Source organism: Oncorhynchus clarkii, chromosome 21, assembly GCF_045791955.1.
Source record: "Oncorhynchus clarkii lewisi isolate Uvic-CL-2024 chromosome 21, UVic_Ocla_1.0, whole genome shotgun sequence".
In the NCBI taxonomy this organism is placed as follows: Eukaryota; Metazoa; Chordata; class Actinopteri; order Salmoniformes; family Salmonidae; genus Oncorhynchus; species Oncorhynchus clarkii.
This window is the reverse complement of record NC_092167.1, coordinates 31,328,093-31,347,007: the sequence shown is the minus strand read 5'-3', so window position 1 is coordinate 31,347,007 and position 18,915 is coordinate 31,328,093. Positions and strand designations below refer to the sequence as shown.

Sequence of the window (18,915 nt, the reverse complement as noted above, 5' to 3'; positions counted from 1 at the left end):
AACAGCAATATTTAGACTTAAAGTTGCCACCCGTTGGAAAAAATACAGAACGGTTCCGTATTTCACTGAAAGAATAAACATTTGTTTTCGAAATGATAGTTTCTGGATTTGACCAAAAGCTTGTATTTGTGTGTTTTATTATATGATTTGATATTCCACTTAACAATAATAGCACTTGCAGTGACCGGGGCAGCTATAGCAGGGCAGAAATGAGACAAACTGACACATCCTATAACGGTGCCACGTTTAAAGTCACTGAGCTCCTCAGTAAGGGCATTCCACTGCCAATGTTTAACTATGGAGATTTGCATGGCTGTGTGCTCGATTTTAAACACCTGTCAGCAACGGGTGTGGCTGAAATAGACAAATCCACTAATTTGAAAGGGTGTCCACATAATTTTGTGAACATGCGAACATATAAGCCTAAAACATATGCATGGACAAAAGGTTAATGGCCCCATCTTTGTCATCTGTGGGGTCACAGATATCCTTTTCATTTGTTCTGACAAATCATGCTTAATATTGATACGTGATAGGTGTAGCTGTTAGTGATAGGTGTAGTTGTTAGTGATACATGTAGTTGTTAGGGATAGGTGTAGCTGTTAGTGATAGGTGTAGTTGTTAGTGATAGATGTGGTTGGCATGGACCTGGTGTGAAGAAGGTATGGCTTTCATGATGGATGTAGTTGTCATGACAATCTGTCGGTCGGTTTGGTTGTTAGGTTATTTAGACTTTGTTACAGGTTGGTTGTTTGGTTGTTTACAGGTTGGTTGTTTACACTTTGTTACACTTTGGTTGTTTGGTTGTTTACAGGTTGGTTGTTTACACTTTGGTTGTTTACACTTTGGTTATTTACAGGTTGAGCTGCTGTACATTATTTAGGATGTACTAAGAGTTAGGCGGGGCGTATAACATAGCATTGTGAATGTGCGTGGGTGGGCGTGGTGCGCATGTGCACGTATGTGCGTGTGTGAGTGAATGTTCTCTTCCATTGTCCCCCCCCACCTATGAGTTTGGTAGAGCAACTAACTATGTATGGCTTTGCCAAGTGTGGCTTCTCTCCAGACTGATGGGACTATTTATAATTATAAAGACGTCTGCTTCTGTTTTTATACACGGCGTCATACCTCATCAGGATGGTACTGTGTGTGTCCGAGCGTGTGTGTCAGGCAAGTGAGTGTTTGTGTTTGTGTGTGTGTGTGTGTGTGTGTGTGTACATGCGTCTGTGTGATTCATACCACAGACACCTGTCTGTCCAGGTCTGTCTCTCCCTGGCCTATCCCACCTGTTCTATAGTCATGTGTTGGCCTGGACTGGACAGAGGCTGTATTTATATATACAGTCAGTGCTCAGACTGGGCTCTCACACTGGGTGGACACACACACACACACACACACACAGTTTAGCCAGCCCTGCAGACATTGTTACCAGATTTATTTTACACCGCTGTTGAGCGCTGATACAGGAATACTCCTGTCTTGTTATGTTTAAGGCATGAGTGGTTGTGGTATATGGCTAATGTACCACGGCTAAGGGCTGTTCTGGATACAGCCCTAAGCCGTGGTATATTGACCATATACCACAAACCCCAGAGGTGCCTTATTGCTACTATAAGCTGGTTACCAACGTAATTAGAGCAGTAAAAATACAATATTTTGTCATACCCGCGGCTGTCAGCCAATCAGCATTCAGGGTTCGAATCACCCAGTTTATAATAATAAAAGGATATCAACGGCAGATGGGGGATGCATCCCTAATGGCAACCCACTCCCTTATTAGTGCACTAGGGCCCATAGGGCTGGTAGTGGGACACAACCAATGGAGTCTAGGATGTGATGTTAGCATTAGCAATCCGGTGGATCAGGGTGAGTTTGTTTTGGACTTATATCTAGCTATGTCTTAAAAGGGTAGTTGAGTAGTTGTCATGTTGAGCTGAGTCCATGTCCACTTTTGATGAAAAAGTCTGAGAAACTGGTTTGAACTGTCCTTTTAAGACTGTCATGTGCTTGTAGGCAACTTCTACCTGACGCTTCTACCCTCTTCTCTATTCTGTTTCTTTGTTAAAGGTCCCAATGCAGCCGTGTTAATCTCAATATCAAATCATTTCTGGATAAAAATGAAGTACCTTACTGTGATTGTTTTCAATTTAAATGGTAAAAAATTTAATAAAATAGCTTTTTTAGCAAATAGACATTTATAAGCAAGAATTTTGCCAGGACTGTCTGGGAGTGGTCTGAGTGGGAAGGGTAAAAGTAGCTGTTATTGTCAGAGAGGTTTGGAACTCTCTTTCTTATTGGTCTATTAACTCATTTACTGCATGGCGATCAATGTATTTATAAAGCCCTTTTTATATCAGTTGTCACAAAGTGCTATACAGAAACCCAGCCTAAAACCCCAAACAGCAAGCAATGCAGGTGTAGAAGGCTGTATCACAACCGGCCGTGTTTGGGAGTCCCGTAGGGTGGCGCACAATTGGCCAAATGTCGTCAGGGTTTGGCCGGGGTAGGCCGTCATTTTTCTTAACTGACTTGCCTCGTTAAATAAGGGTTCAAGAAAATAAATAAATAAAAGAAGCACAGTGGCTAGGAAAAACTCCCTAGAAAGGCAGGAACTTAGGAAGAAACCTAGAGAGGAACCAGGCTCTGAGGGGTGGCCAGTCCTCTTCTGGCTGTGCCGGGTGGAGATAATAAGAGTACATGGCCATTAAGGCCAGATTGTTCTTCAAGATGTTCAAACGTTCATAGATGACCAGCAGGGTCAAATAATAATAATCACAGTGGTTGTAGAGGGTGCAACAGGTCAGTACCTAAGGAGTAAATGTCAGTTGGCTTTTCATAGCCGAGCATTCAGAGGTCAAGACAGCAGGTGCGGTGTAGAGAGAGAGAGAGAGAGAGAGTCGAAAACAGCAGGTCCGGGACAAGGTAGCACATCCGGTGAACAGGTCAGGGTTCCATAGCCGCAGGCAGAACAGTTGAAACTGGAGCAGCAGCATGACCAGGTGGACTGGGGACAGTCAGGAGTCATCAGGCCAGGTAGTTCTGAGGGAGGGGAGAGGGAGAGGGAGAGAATTGGAGGGAGAATACTTAAATTCACACAGGACACCAGATAAGACAGGAGAATTACACCAGATATAACAGACTGACACTAGCCCCTCGGCACATAGACTATTCCAGCATAGATACTGGAGACTGAGACAGGGGTGGGTCGGGGGACACTGTGGCCCCGTCCGACGATACTCCCGGACAGAGTCATCCAGGCAGGATATAACCCCACCCAATTTTCCAAAGCACAGCCCCCACACCACTAGAGGGATATCAACCGACCACCAACCCTGAGACAAGGCTGAGTATAGCCCATAAAGATCTCCTCCACCGCACAAGCCCGAGGGGCATATTTTCAGTGATGTCACCAAGCAGGCCAAAACCCCATCCCAGCAAAACAGGCAAAAAAAACAGTTCTTACACTAAAAGGGCATTATCATCATTTTCACAATTTCAGAGTATTATTCCAACCTCATAGTGTGGAAATATATATAAAACACAGGAAAATCATGTTTTTGACTGCATTGGGCCTTTAAAGTCCTGAATCCCCCTCCTTTCTTTAGTCTCACAAGTCACACAATTGTTTCTGAAATGTGCCAATCTGAGGATGCTAGATGTAGCTACAGGATGTTAGACGTAACTGCAGGATGTTAGTGGTAGCTGCAGGGATGGTTACATGGTAACAGTGGTTGCATCACATTCTTGATGGACAGGTGGTGTCTGGGATGGGAGGAGGATGTGTGTGTGTCCACCCAGCTGTGCTGAGGGTCATTAGGCCCTCCCACTGTCCCCTCTCCCTGAGTTATGACAGGCATCCAGCAGAATGACTGTGTGTGTGTTTTTGTGTCCAGACCAGACCAACACAGGCACAGAGGGTCAGCTCAACAGTTGGAGACGAGAGAGACAGAAGAGAAGGGGAGGACACAGGGAGAAGGGGAGGACACAGGGAGAAGGGGGGACACAGAAAAAGAGAAGAGGAAGAAGGGGGGGCAGCCGTACAGAGAAGTGGGAGAAGGGGGAGATAGAGGAGAAGAGCAGTGACTTCATAGTCATACGAGCGCTCTATAGTTGACCATAGGCATCCCCCGCAAAGACATGTAACCTATGAGATAATGGGTTATTATGGATAATGGTGTGACTATGGTCTCTTGAGCCCAATGGCCCTTTGAGTCCATTGAATTGGGTGTTGTACTTGATGATACAAATATGGCTTATTTGTGTTTTGAGTTGGATATATGTAGTATTTGAAAGACCAGATATCCCAATGTCTCATGTTTTGTCACCTCACACCATTTTAGGTGAAGCCCCACAGAACATGCATCTGAAAGTTAAACTGACGTCAACAAAAACCTGTTTCTGTTTCAAACTTCACTTGTTTCCACTTTCTTTTATCCTCTCTTGCAATCTGTCTCCTTCCTTTCCCCCCCCCCTCTCTCTCTCCTTCTATCCCTCTTTGACTCTGACAGTTAGCCTTAGGAATCCTGCCTTCTCAGCTGTCCCTAATGGTGTCTCATAGCTACCCGATTTAGCCTCCTTCACCCCCCTCACCTCCACTCCTTCCTTCCCCCTCCTCCCTTCTTCTCTACTTCCCCCCTCCTTTTCCCTCTTCATCCCTCCCTCCCCTTCTCCTCCCCTGTTCTCCAGAATTCTGGTTTGGTGATCTAGTTAGCCTAGCGGTCTGTGTGGTCTGTATAGGGGGCCTGTCTAAATTGGGTCATCCGTAGCTGTAGGGTGGGGGTTTGTGTGGCTGTGGGGGTATGGGTTTGGGTCTGTAGGGACTGGGGGACACCTGCTGGGACGGGATTGTGGCTCTCCTTCCCTTCCAGGGATGCGTCCCAAATGGCACACTGTTCCCTATATAGTGCACTACTTTTGACCAGGACCTGGTCAACAGTTGTGCACTATGCATGGAGTAGGAGGTAATTTTGTACACAGGTCAGGGCATTCCTGCCTCCCTCCCTCTGGCTGTCTGTCTGTTCTGCCTTCCTCCCTTCCTTTGCTCCCTGGCAAGCACTGTCTCTCTCTTGCCCACCCGTCTCGAGCCCTAGCGCGTTCTCTCTCTCGCCCTCTCTCTTTCTCTCCGTCTCTCTCTCACCCTCTCTTAAGCACTCTATCGCTCTCTCGAGTTCTTTCTCTCAAGCAGTTTATCTTTTTCGGTGTCTTTCTTTCTCTAGCTCTCTCTCCTTCTCTGTCATGGCTAAATGGCTCACAGCTCTGCCCAGTGCCCACCCACACAGAATCGCAATCACACACACACACACAGCGACTGCGTTAATGGAGAACTCTGACCTCTGACTTTGTGTTCTCTCTTCATTACTGATTATTGTAATCTTTGTCTGTCTCTCTCCCTCTCTACACTCCTCTGCAGTCAGTTGTTACGCTTCTGCAGGTATTCTTTTTCTCCAACCCCTCACCGCGGACAGTTGTTTGCTGTGACCTTCTACGCCCCACACACACACACACACACACACACACACACACACACACACACACACCCACCTCAACCTTGTATTGAAATGACACAACACCTCCCTTATCCTCGAATCAGACCGTTCAGATCAATCATTCAAAGCTGTCAAGGCAGAATAATGACTATCTGAGGTCAGGATGGGTGTGCTAGCCGATAGACACACAGAGCAGCGTCGTGATGCTCTAACAAGGTTAAAGATGTAATGGGACATTGCCAGGCACTCTAGGCCTGTCAGAGCGGCCGGGAGAAAGCAAACTGCTTCAGGCTTCACTTTAGATTAGAGCATTTGTCTGTTTATGTTTATTTACGTTGTTTATCGATGTGGGCCCAGGATTCCATTTGGGGTCTGTTGGTCTCGTCCGGTCACTGTCAGTGAGGCTCAGTCTCTTTCTGTATGTTTGAGGGAGAAGATTCACTTATTTATTGCCAACTCTAATCCTGTTTTTTTTCTCCTCCCTTTCCCCTTTGTCTCCCCCTCTCTCTCTCTCTCTCTCTCTCTCTCTCTCTCTCTCGATCTCTCTCTCTCTCTCTCGATCTCTCTCTCTCGATCTCTCTCTCTCTCTCGATCTCTCTCTCTCTCTCGATCTCTCTCTCTCTCTCGATCTCTCTCTCTCTCTCGATCTATTTCTCCCCCTATCTCTCGATCTATTTCTCCCCCTATCTCTCGATCTATTTCTCCCCCTATCTCTCGATCTATTTCTCCCCCTATCTCAACCCAATCTATTTCTCCCCCTATCTCAACCCAATCTATTTCTCCCCCTATCTCAACCCAATCTATTTCTCCCCCTATCTCAACCCAATCTATTTCTCCCCCTCTCTCAACCCGATCTATTTCTCCCCCTCTCTCAACCCGATATATTTCTCCCCCTCTCTCAACCCAATCTATTTCTCCCCCTCTCTCAACCCAATCTATTTCTCCCCCTCTCTCTTGATCTATTTCTCTCCCAGACGTTCACAGCCTGGTGTAACTCCCACTTGAGGAAGGCAGGGACACAGATCGAGAACATCGAGGACGACTTCAGGAATGGCCTCAAACTCATGCTGCTGCTGGAGGTCATCTCAGGTGGGTCGGACTCTTGACTCCTTAAGTCCCCCCTAAGTCAGTGTTAAGTCACTGCTAAGTCACTCTTACACACGGTTACATCAGAAAGGTTGACCTCTCCGTCTACAGCGTAGTTTAGGGGAAAAGGACACTCAAATTCGATGGTGTGCGGTCAAATACAGCCGCATCGGAGCTGAAATGAATGGAGAATGGCACAGAGCTTTCTTGATTGAGTGAAACTTCACCAATCATTGTGTGTTGCGGAGAGGAGACTAAAGGGGATGTTCTTATTGTATACAGGTGAGAGACTGCCCAAACCCGACAAAGGCAAGATGCGTTTCCACAAGATTGCAAATGTGAACAAGGCCCTGGACTTCATCTGCAGCAAGGGAGTCAAGCTGGTGTCCATCGGCGCCGAGGGTGAGACTTCAACATCTTGGTTCCGTTGTCCTTGTTGTTTTCCAATATGTTGTTATACAGTAATGTTGGGATGATCCTTTATTCGTAGTTCTCGAGTCCCATTTTACAAAACAGTTCTGACTTAGAGGGGCGGCAGGTAGCCTATTGGTTAGAGCGTTGGACTAGTAACCCGAAAGGTTGCAAGATTGAAACCCCGAGCTGACGAGGTAAAAATCAGTCGTTCTGCCCCTGAACAAGGCAGTTAACCCACTGTTCCTAGGCCGCCATTGTAAGTAAGAATTTGTTCTTAACTGACTTGCCTAGTTAAATAAAGGTAAAAATAAATGGAGCTACTCAAGTAAAATACTGTAACTTTAGATACTTGTTGAAAGATAGTGAGGTATTATATCTGAGACAACTCTCAGTAAGCCAGCATAGACTGAGTTTTGGCATGTGCTCCATGTTGCCATGGTTTCTGACCGAACGCTGTGATTGGCTTGCAGAGATCGTCGACGGTAATACGAAGATGACCCTGGGAATGATCTGGACCATCATCCTGCGTTTCGCCATTCAGGACATCTCCGTGGAGGGTCAGTGTGTGTCTGTGTGTGTGTGTGTGTGTGTGTGTGTGCGCGCAGGGGTGGAATTGGAAAAAGTTTCCTCTTCGCTCTTGGATATGACACGAGCGAAGAGTTGATCTTAAAAAAAATACATGTTGTTCTTATGCATTTCCCCTCGGGTTTCACCCGCCATAAACAGATTCGAACTGCACATGCATTAAGTCACATGAGAACAAATTCGACCTACTTACCCAGCTATCGGACTCCCAGTAACACTGTCTATACATTATCAGTCACTATACAACACTATACATACGCCTGCCATCAATGCGTTAACACATGAATAGAATTAACGGCCACAGTCGCAAACGCGTCGTAGGATCACTGTTTAGACACGCTCTGCATCTGACACAGTCAAAACCACCATGATACATTAGACACAGCAGTCAGTTCAATATGAGTTACTGTTAACACATTCATATTACTCAAGCCTCCGTGGCACACACACTTTGCATATCCTCCACAAAAAACATACCTCAGTAAGCATTTCACACACACACACACACACACACACACACACACACACACACACACACACACACACACACACACAGTCACTAAGCTTGACACCTCAACACCGCAGGGTTATTGGAGCATATTTAGCCTAGTCCTTTAGGATAACACTGCCGTTCCCCTGCCTCCTCTCTGTCTCCCCCTCTCTCCCCCCGCCTCCTCCCTGTGTAGAGACCTCTGCTAAGGAGGGTCTTCTTCTGTGGTGCCAGAGGAAGACTGCCCCCTACAGGAACGTTAACGTGCAGAACTTCCACATCAGGTGTGCACAGAGCGCCACCCTGTGGCCAGGATGGGAAACTACATCCATTCTGCATGCGGATTCACAGAATCATGTTGAGAAGATATGAATTGGGAACTCTAATTCATAGTTATGGCTGTTGCTTGCACCTCTCTTAGCCTGAGTGCCTGTCTGTTTGTGCTATCATGCCAACTCCTTGTCACTCACTGTCACATTTGGCATGACAATTCCATAAGGATTTGGCAAGAGACCAGAAACAGACTAGCGACCAGGCTACATCTCTCTTTCTTTTGGGATTGTTTGTGATATTATTTACTTTATTATTTTACTTTCTCTTTACTTTCTTTATCTTTTACTTTCTCTTCATGATTCTAATGTTTTTCCTCCTCTCCTATCTTCTCTTTGTATCATCCTCTCCTTTCCTTTCCTCTCCTCTCCTGTGGGTGACCGATTCAGTTGGAAGGATGGCCTGGCACTGTGTGCCCTCATCCACAGACACAGACCTGACCTCATTGACTACTCCAAACTGAGAAAGGTGCCCCTTCGCTCTCCTCTCATCCCCCATCCCCTCTTAGAGTCCACAAGGGTCAACACCTGTCGGGCCCCTTACTATTTTATTTTATTTCTCTATACCTCTGTTCCCTCTTTTTTCTCTCTCAAGAACTCTATTGTATAAGTAATATATTTGTATTGGTGGGAATTGAAACCACAACCATTGGTGTCTTCTCTCTATGTGTTCATGTAAATCTCTTTCTCTGTCTGTGTGTCCCTAACAGGATGACCCCATCGGTAACCTCAACACTGCCTTCGAGGTGGCTGAGAAGTACCTGGACATCCCCAAGATGCTCGACGCTGAAGGTGAGTCCATATTTTTTTCAATCGGGATTTCTGTAAAACCAGGCAATTTTACAACCTGACGACTCCCTCCAGTGATTTCAGTGGGGTTGTATTGTCCCTGAGCTCTCCTCCCTGGTCTCTCCCTCAGACATTGTGAACACCCCCAAGCCTGATGAGAAGGCCATCATGACCTACGTGTCCTGCTTCTACCACGCCTTCGCTGGCGCTGAGCAGGTAACTCACTGCCTCTGCTCCACACTGCCGCAAAAACATTGAATACAATGCAATGGAAAACAATACAAATCGGCCATCTTTCTAAGGTCCACTGTCTCTGTCTTAACGTTTGTTGTTAATATCTCTCTCTCTCGCTCACTTTTGTTTTCGCTCTCCCCTCCCTCCTCTCTTTCTCTCGCTCTCCCCTCCCTCCTCTCTTTCTCTCGCTCTCCCCTCCCTCCTCTCTTACTCACCCAGGCTGAGACAGCAGCTAACAGGATCTGTAAAGTGCTGGCTGTGAACCAGGAGAATGAGAAACTCATGGAGGAGTATGAGAAGCTGGCCAGTGAGGTGAGTGTGAAAGGGATATCATACTAGCCTGCTAACTGTCCCTGTAGACTGTCCCTGTAGACTGTCCCTGTAGACTTCTAGTCATTGCGCTAATGCAATGATGTATTATGAGAGGTTATATACTGTATGGGACAGTTTCCTGGACACAGATTAAACCTTGTCCTGGACCAAAAAGCTATTTCAATGGAGATTCTCCATTGAGCATGCTTTTTGTGTTTGGGAAACTGGCCCTGAACGGGACCTGTGTGTTTTTTAATTGAAGTAACCACCCAACCAACTCTTCTCCCCCTGACCCCTGACCTCTTACCTCTCCCTAGTTGCTAGAGTGGATCCGCAAGACCATCCCGTGGCTGGAGAACCGCATGGCGGAGCAGCAGATGAAGGCCATGCAGCAGAAGCTGGAGGACTTCAGGGACTACCGCCGCATCCACAAGCCTCCCCGCGTCCAGGAGAAGTGTCAGCTGGAGATCAACTTCAACACCCTGCAGACCAAGCTGAGGCTGAGCAACCGGCCCGCCTTCATGCCCTCTGAGGGAAAGATGGTCTCGGTAGGTGACGTCACACACACCCGTCTCAGGGAGTGACACTGTCCTGGCAGCCCTCTCGACTTCATACCCCGGGTTCTTCATTAAAATCACAGCTAATTTACTGTGGTGTGGTTCAAAAGAGTTTTGAGAAGAACCCCCTGGATATCCGACTGTTCCACCAACATTACAAGACCCAGTATAGTCAACCAACTAACTGACATCCATCTATAATACTACCCATGTTATACCCCATCTTCGTCTCTCTCCTCCCCCAGGACATAGCCAATGCATGGAAGGGTCTGGAGCAGGTGGAGAAGGGATACGAGGAGTGGCTTCTTACTGAGATCAGACGTCTGGAGAGACTGGACCACCTGGCTGAGAAGTTCAAGCAGAAGTGTTCCCTGCACCAGTCCTGGACCTCAGGTAATAACAGAGCGAGTGAGAGAGGGAGGGGAGGTGAGAGGGGTGTGTAGAGCGAGAGGGGAGGAAAGGCAGGTGGGGGGTAGAGAGTGAGGGGCGAGAGGCGCGGTATCAATTTTGAATTGTAAAATTCACTTTGAGTCAAGCCCCTACAGTACATCAACTTTCAACCCTCAGACGTCATGCGTCACAGCGCTCACAGGTGGATGGGGATGGAGAGATAGAACGGAGAGGAGAGGTAAAGGGGATAGAGGGATAGAACCGAGAGGAAAGGTAAAGGGGATAGAGAGATAGAATGGAGAGGTAAAGGGGTTTCAAGAGGTAAAGGGGTTAGGGAGGTAGAGAGCGATAACGACTGAGTATTAACTGTGTCTCTCCCCCAGGTAAAGAAGAGCTGCTGTCCATGAAGGACTATGAGTCGGCCTCTCTGATGGAGATCAGGGCTCTGATGAGGAAACACGAGGCCTTTGAGTCTGACCTGGCCGCTCACCAGGACCGAGTGGAGCAGATCGCCGCTATCGCCCAGGAGCTCAAGTAAGGAGGGACGGAGTGAGGGATGGTGAGAGGGAGGTGTGGAGGACCGGTGGGAGGAGGGAGTGGCGGTAGAAAGGATAAATGTAGTGAAGTTGTAGAAAAAAGGGATTGACGTACAGTGTGTACTTGGAGACGTGATACTGATCAGTGTGTTTGCCCGTTTCTCTCTCAGTGAGCTGGACTACCATGACGCGTCCTCTGTGAACGCCCGCTGCCAGGGCATCTGTGACCAGTGGGACAACCTGGGTACGCTGACGCAGAAGAGGAGGGACTCCCTGGAGGTACTGAACCACACACGTACACACGTACAACAGATACCGTAATATAATCATATATATATATCTGCCACTTAAGCAGACGCTTTTGGTTGGAGAATGTGATCCCTGCAGGAACTGAGCACACAGCCTCTTACCAACTGAGCCACCACGAGCCAGGAGATGTTCCAGGTCACCTGTCTCAGGAAAAACTCCTGTCCATTCCAATAACAACTAGTGGTGGTCATATCAAGCCATTACATGTGCTACTGTGACTACTTAGCAGGGATGGCTTCATACTGTATATGGATGTTACATCTTGTCCTGGTCTTTCCTAGCGCGTGGAGAAACTGTGGGAGACCATTGACCAGCTGTACCTGGAGTTCGCCAAGAGGGCGGCGCCCTTCAACAACTGGATGGACGGAGCCATGGAGGATCTGCAGGACATGTTTATCGTCCACAGCACCGAGGAGATCCATGTACGTGTGAATGTGTGTGTGTGTGAGCGCGTGTGTGTGTGTACAATACGTAACATTAACGGTCGGATGGCCTCTCGTTTCTCTCTGCATTCCCTCGCTCTCTCTCGTTATTTCCCATATCACTCCATTCTCACTCCTTATTCCCCCCCCCTCTTCTCGTTATGTGACACACACCACACCCTTTGATCCTCTCTATCTCTCTCTATCGCTCCTTCCCACTGTATCCCTCCATTCTCACTCCTCCTCTCCTCTCCAGTCTCTGATTACAGCCCATGACCAGTTCAAGGCCACCCTACCAGAGGCTGATAAGGAACGCATGGCCACCATGGGCATCCAGAGCGAGATTGTGAAGATCGCTCAGACTTACGGCATCAAGCTGTCAGGAGTCAACCCCTACACCAACCTCTCCCCCCAGGATATCACTAACAAGTGGGAGGCGGTGAGTACAACACACTCTGGGAAGCCAACAGAGGAGCTGAAATGGTTTTCTATTTTAATTGTACTTCCTTCCCTGGCTAGGTTTCTACACTCTAGATTGTAGTCAAGAGACACTTGTCCTGTGACAATCATTGTTTCTGTAGTGTGTGTTTTTTCTCACACTCTACGGCTGTAAGTTGCTTCATGTCAAAGCGTTACACAGCAGGACTTTCCGAACCTGTTCCCGGAGAGCTCTTTGTACCCTCATGTAAAGGTTTTCGCTCCAACCCAAGTTGTAACTGACTTCACTGAGACGATGCTGAAATAATCCATGAACAAGCACCGTTTTATCCCTCTCCCGTTGATAAAATAAGTCATACAAAAGTTTTACGCTGCGTGAGGTTTCAAATGCATTCTACCATTACGAAATGTGTAACGCGATTGGTATCTTGACATTACAGTTTTTGAACACACAAAATTACAGTTCATGAATCAAATATTTCATCAGTCGTCTTCCTCAAACGAAAGGGATGATGACGCAATCTTTGCGGGGGGGGGGGGGGGGGGGTTTGGTTTAATTGGTCCTCAACTCACGGCTCCGACATAGCTCTGAGTTAGTGAGCCCCGGAGCAGATTAGTTCCGAAGGATTCGTCGCCATAGAAATGTACTTGGCTTAAAAGGTGAGCCACTTTCGTGGTACCGGTTATCTGAGTTTGAACTCAAGGTTGTCCAAAGTTAACTCACGAACTCCTCAAATCCGGTACGTAGTATAGGGCTCTGCTCTCGAGTTACAGAGTAACGCAACGTCATCTCTACCAAGTGTGTTGATGAACCAATGTCCCTGTCTCCCTCCGTAGGTGAAGCACCTTGTTCCTCTCAGGGACCAGATGCTGCAGGAGGAGGTGGCCAGGCAGCAGGCTAACGAGAGGCTGAGGCGCCAGTTCGCTGCCCAGGCCAACATCATCGGACCCTGGATCCAGACCAAGATGGAGGTACAGTTACTTCAGCTAGAGCAGTGGTCACCAACCTTTTTCTGAGTCGAGATCACTTTCTGAGTCGAAATGGAAGCGGAGATCTACCGCTCGGATTAAAAAACAACAACAACAACAAAAGCATGAATTAAAAAACGTAAGCAAATGCAACAATAACCAATTAAAAACAGTTCTGTAGCAATGAGGTTTGTGCAGTAGGCTATAGACCCAATACATTATCACTGCAGATTGGCTATGCTGGAATTACCCTGCCAATGTTGTTCTTCTCAGACCATTTTGAAATATAACTTGTTGTATTACTGTTGAGGCACAGCTAATTGAGGATAATAATAATATATATATATTTTTTTACTGGACTCATCTGTCCCTCAGCTCTCCCTCCGCTGAGAAGAGGGGACACAGTCTTCCAGCTGATGGCGAAACTCAAGTCGCACTACATTATTTCTGCCTCGTGCGCCAATTCATGTTGTTATTTCTATTGACCAGAGAAAGTGAAATATTCCTCGATATTAGAAAAGACAAACGCCGCTAATCACAACAACGCAAGCTTAGCGGAACACTTTGCTGTACTCATTTGTAGCAGCTGCAGTACTGGTTGTAGTGTGAGTGGAAGTAGGGAGAATGTGCATTTTCTGGCTTCTGGAAGTGTTGAACAAACTGTCGACAGTGCCGAATAACAACTTAGACATGAAGTTATTCATAAAAGCAGCATCTCTTTGCTGTATTCATTGAGTCGCTCTAGTCATAGTTTTAAACGTTTTTAAATCTCACGGTGTCAACTGTATTGTGCATTCGAGGCTTCTTTTTACGGTCCATGGCTCGAGGAAACTGTGCAGACACGGTGATCTGAGCTTTCTGATTGGCCAGAGGTAGGCCTATAGGTGCACTTGATTTGATCTCTGGGCCTGCCGGGTAGGCTGAGTTCTACCTTCAGATCCATAAAATGGGAACACTTTGTCTTCCCGGTGCTAGGGCTGCTGAACGAAGTGCACCTACTGACAACAGCACGAAACAAATACAAATAAGGAATGCAAGGCTTTATCGTTGCGTTCGACCGGTTGGTGACCACTGAGCTAGAGCTACACGGTCCTACGAGTTTGAAATCCTTTTTTGTGAAATCCTCATTCCACTCATTGTACTCCCATGTCATTATGCCATGTTTGGTATGGCAAGAAGTGAAATGTTAGCACAAACAGACTGGTACCCAGGCTAAGCAGCGACAGGGTCTCCGAACCCCAAACACGCAGAGGTTCGCAACATCTACTGTACCTACACTTATGGGTCAGAGTAGGAGAGCTGATCTAGGATCACTTTTGCCTTTTAGATTATAATTAATGGACCTAATCCTAGATTCAATATCTGATCCCAGATCAGCACTCGTTGACGCTTTATGAATACGGACGCCTGAACTGTCATCCATTCTCAGTTCTCACTACCTCCTTTTTCTCCACCCCCTCTCTCCCTCTCCAGGAGATTGGTCATGTGTCTGTGGACATCGCCGGTTCTCTAGAGGAACAGATGAACAATCTCAAGCAGTATGAACAAAACATTATCAACTACAAGTGTAACATCGACAAACTGGAGGGAGACCACCAGCTCAGCCAGGAGTCCCTCATCTTTGACAACAAACACACCAACTACACCATGGAGGTAATACAACTCACAACTACACAACAAACACTGACTTCACAGCACACAACTACACAACAAACACACAACTACACCATGGAAGTAAAGTATATTATATCCTAGGTTAAATATCATGTACTCCCCTATTTGGACAGTGAAGCTAAAACGTTTAATTTGGCTCTATACTCCAAAATATTGGATTTGAGATCAAATGTTTTATACGAGGCGACAGTACAGAATGTCGCCTTTAATTTTGGGGTATTTTCATACATATCAGTTTTACCGTTTAGAAGTTAGTGCACTTTATGTATCTAGTTCCCCTTTTGAATGTGTCATAAGGTGTCACTTATAGTGCATTAAAGTAGTCAAAAGTTTAGTATTTGGTCCCAAATTCCGAGCATGCAATTATTACGTCAAGCTTGTGACTCTCCGCTCCCTCGTTCCCTCTCTCCCTCTGCAGCATATCCGTGTGGGCTGGGAGCAGCTGCTGACCACCATCGCCCGCACCATCAACGAGGTGGAGAACCAGATTCTGACCCGCGATGCCAAGGGTATCAGCCAGGAGCAGCTCAACGAGTTCAGAGCCTCCTTCAATCACTTCGACAGGGTAAAGAAATATATATATATAATATATTATTGTACTTGCATTTCTTCCACTTGTCTTTTTACTTCCTGGCTCAGATTTGACAGAAAGTGACTATTTTGAAGAAGGTCTTACTTGCAATGACAGTGATATGTGATGATTTTTTACCTACCATAGTTGAATACACTGACTGTAAGTGTGAATTTGGAATCGTCAGTGATTTCTTGCCACCTCCACCTCCACACGGAGCGACAGTGTCTCTAGGGTGTCACCTTCACATAATCGTTGGTCATTGCGTCACTGCATCGTTCATTGATCACATGTCCAATCCAAAAAACTGATGCTTGTGTTCTCCCTCTCTCTTTTGCAGAAGAGAAACGGCATGATGGACCCCGACGACTTCCGTGCCTGTCTCATCTCCATGGGTTACGATCTGGTGAGTAGCCTAGCTACCAACAGGAAGTGACCTCACCTTCATTTCTTCTCAGTCCCTTTATTCAAAATGACGGCGCTCTATCTGGTTGTATACGGTTATAGTATGATTGGCATCCGTTTTTATACTAAAGGTTTCAAAACATGTTCTCCTCAACAATGATATGAAAATAACCTACTCTAACGTGTTGTCCAATAGGGTGAGATGTTCTAATCTATTGTAACATATTGTCCAATAGGGCGAGGTGTTCTAATTTACTGTAACATGTTGTCCAATAGGGTGAGGTGGAGTTTGCCCGCATCATGACCTTGGTGGATTCAAACAACACAGGCGTGGTCACCTTCCAGGCCTTCATCGACTTCATGACCCGTGAGACGGCCGAGACAGACACCGCTGACCAGGTCATGGCTTCCTTTAAGATCCTGGCCTCCGACAAGGTGAGCTAGAACATTTTAATATGGCCAGATCTATTTTCACATCTGTGGGACAACCTGGTAAATACAATGAAATAAATACATAGAAAATAAATAAATATATACCTCCTCTCTCCCAGGCCTACATCACGGTTGATGAGCTGCGCAGAGAGCTGCCCGCAGAGCAGGCTGAGTACTGCATCAGCCGCATGACCAGGTACACAGAATTACAAAGGTCAAATAGGGGGTGCTTGTATTTGTCCTGTGTCACACGTGTACAACTGTGTAACCTATACAAGTGTGTGGCTATGACACAGGCCACTTTAGTAATATAATGTATCTCTATTACCAGGTACATTAGACCTCTCTAGTAATATAATGTATCTCTATTACCAGGTACATTAGACCGCTCTAGTAACATAATGTATCTCTATGACCAGGTACATTAGACCTCTCTAGTAATATAATGTATCTCTATGACCAGGTACATTATATTACTAGAGAGGTCTAATGTATCTCTGTGACCAGGTACATTAGACCTCTCTGGTAATATAATGTATCTCTGTGACCAGGTACATTAGACCTCTCTGGTAATATAATGTATCTCTGTGACCAGGTACATTGGAGCCGACGGCCCAGCCGGAGCCCTCGACTACATCTCTTTCTCCAGCGCACTCTATGGAGAGAGCGACTTGTAAACCCCCTCTCCTGTATGGAGAGAGCGACTTGTAAACCCCCTTTCCCCCTCCTCTCGTCTTCCCTTCATTTTCCCCCTCTCCTCTATGGAGAGAGCGACTTGTAAAACTCCTCCTTCTCCTCCTGCTCTTTCTTCCCTCCATCCTCTCCCTCCTGTACAGAGAGAGGTTTAGTTACCCCTTCCCTTCCCCTCTCCTCTTTTCCCCTTCCACACTCCCCAGCCCTATACCTCGCCTCCTCAAATAATATTACAATTCCTATTATTTGGAAGGGTTTAAAAGAAAACAATGAAATACTGGTTGGTTGGTTGGTTGTGTATTGATGCAGATGCATGCTCTGTTTATAGTAGAAATGCTGTCCATGTTGAATGGTTGAATCTCCCCCCCCAACACACAAATCCGTTATAGCAGCTCCCCGTCCCCATGCAAACACCCCTCTCTTTCCACAGAAACGTGTAATGTTGTCCCAATGCTTTCATAATGTTGTAATTTGGTATTTCAGAGAGTATAGGGTGCCATCAGAAGAGAGCAGTGAATTGTGGGTAAAAGGTAGTTAACCTCTGATCTCTGATCAACTTGTTTAGAGGGGTGAGGACACTGACAGGAAGAATTCTTTTTGATTGGAGGATAGGGTGAGGATGCTGACAGCAAGGCTCATTTTGATTGGAGGATACAAAGATAAAGGAGTATAACTGTTATGGCCAGAAAGAAGCGTGTCGGTCACCTCTCTCCTCCGTCTCATCCCTCGATCATCACTCCATCTGTACCAGGTATTTGACAACACCAATAGAAAGATATAATATGTAATATTTTACATATACTATTTCATATCATGTCCAATGAAACCATATTGAGGTTGTCTGCTTGCTGTGCATTTTGTGAGGAGCGAGAGACAGGTAGAGGTGTTGAGTAGTGAAAAAGAGCGAGAGAGAAGGAAATCAGGTAATGTTCTGGAGATAAAGGAATATGGACTCAGGAACCCTGTGTCCAGGTATGGTGAAACAAAGCTAGGCCCAGGCTTCATCCAAAATGGCACCCTATTCCCCATAGGCTCTAGTCAAAAGTAGTGCACTACATAGGTTATAGGGTGCCATTTTGCACTCGGTGTAGCCTAACTATCTATGCAAGGAAGCTTTTAGGTTATGGTCCAGTTCAATAAGAGGATGGCTGCGTTCCAGGCTGACCACACCGCAGACGGCTGCCAGATCTCACAACGCCTGGATACGTGTTAACCATATCAGCTAACCGCATCATATGGTATAGCAATCTGATGTACAGTTGATGAGGTGGCACTCAACCATTTGCAATGTAATTGGCCTGGAACATGACATGTTTAAAACAGAACCTGAGAATGTCAGCCATGAAGTGAGCAAGGGTATTCTAATGACAGTGGGCAATCCTCAAATCTGCACCCAATTCCCTATGTCGTGCACTAGTTTTTGACTTGATCCGAAGTCGCCAAGTGCACTACGGAGGGAACAGGGTGTCATTTAGGACAGCGACAGAACCAGTAACTCCCCTTTGCGTGGATTCTCTCTTCTGTCTTCTCTATTATCCCTTCCTCCTGTTTCCCCTCTATTCTATCACCCGCTACAAGAGCTTGCTTCCACACAATCCTTCAAAGTTAAAGTCACACCTTGGAATAAATAAAAAAAGGAAAACTATATTACTATATGAAGTTTTGTGTTGTGTTTTTATTTCCCATCGATCACCATAAAGGGACTGGCAATACTGTTGAAGAAACATCGGTTGCAACTGTTCAGAAGTAAACCGAAATGTCCAGGGCAGTTCCTGGTTCATTAAATATGACATA

The 18,915-nt window shown here is 46.3% G+C and overlaps 1 protein-coding gene across 2 annotated transcripts in view; it reads left to right on the top strand.

The window, feature by feature from the left end:
- Nucleotides 1-18,776, top strand: part of LOC139378878 (alpha-actinin-3-like) — a 30,554-nt gene extending 11,778 nt beyond the window's left edge. The window contains exons 2-23 of one of the 2 annotated variants that reach the window (XR_011628340.1): nucleotides 6,461-6,575; nucleotides 6,855-6,974; nucleotides 7,457-7,543; nucleotides 8,258-8,345; nucleotides 8,781-8,859; nucleotides 9,101-9,182; nucleotides 9,310-9,395; nucleotides 9,633-9,725; nucleotides 10,043-10,273; nucleotides 10,528-10,675; nucleotides 11,056-11,206; nucleotides 11,379-11,487; nucleotides 11,799-11,939; nucleotides 12,196-12,378; nucleotides 13,215-13,349; nucleotides 14,820-14,999; nucleotides 15,439-15,585; nucleotides 15,932-15,997; nucleotides 16,273-16,431; nucleotides 16,548-16,624; nucleotides 17,024-18,113; nucleotides 18,189-18,776. Coding sequence is in view for 1 of the 2 variants with exons in the window: in XM_071121448.1 (XP_070977549.1) it covers nucleotides 6,461-6,575; nucleotides 6,855-6,974; nucleotides 7,457-7,543; nucleotides 8,258-8,345; nucleotides 8,781-8,859; nucleotides 9,101-9,182; nucleotides 9,310-9,395; nucleotides 9,633-9,725; nucleotides 10,043-10,273; nucleotides 10,528-10,675; nucleotides 11,056-11,206; nucleotides 11,379-11,487; nucleotides 11,799-11,939; nucleotides 12,196-12,378; nucleotides 13,215-13,349; nucleotides 14,820-14,999; nucleotides 15,439-15,585; nucleotides 15,932-15,997; nucleotides 16,273-16,431; nucleotides 16,548-16,624; nucleotides 17,024-17,105 (2,559 nt within the window). In the remaining variant the exon portion in view is untranslated. Of the gene's footprint in view, nucleotides 1-6,460; nucleotides 6,576-6,854; nucleotides 6,975-7,456; nucleotides 7,544-8,257; nucleotides 8,346-8,780; nucleotides 8,860-9,100; nucleotides 9,183-9,309; nucleotides 9,396-9,632; nucleotides 9,726-10,042; nucleotides 10,274-10,527; nucleotides 10,676-11,055; nucleotides 11,207-11,378; nucleotides 11,488-11,798; nucleotides 11,940-12,195; nucleotides 12,379-13,214; nucleotides 13,350-14,819; nucleotides 15,000-15,438; nucleotides 15,586-15,931; nucleotides 15,998-16,272; nucleotides 16,432-16,547; nucleotides 16,625-17,023 lie in introns of both variants that reach the window. The other variant, XM_071121448.1, reaches the window with a different exon arrangement.
- Nucleotides 18,777-18,915: the final 139 nt, after the last annotated feature.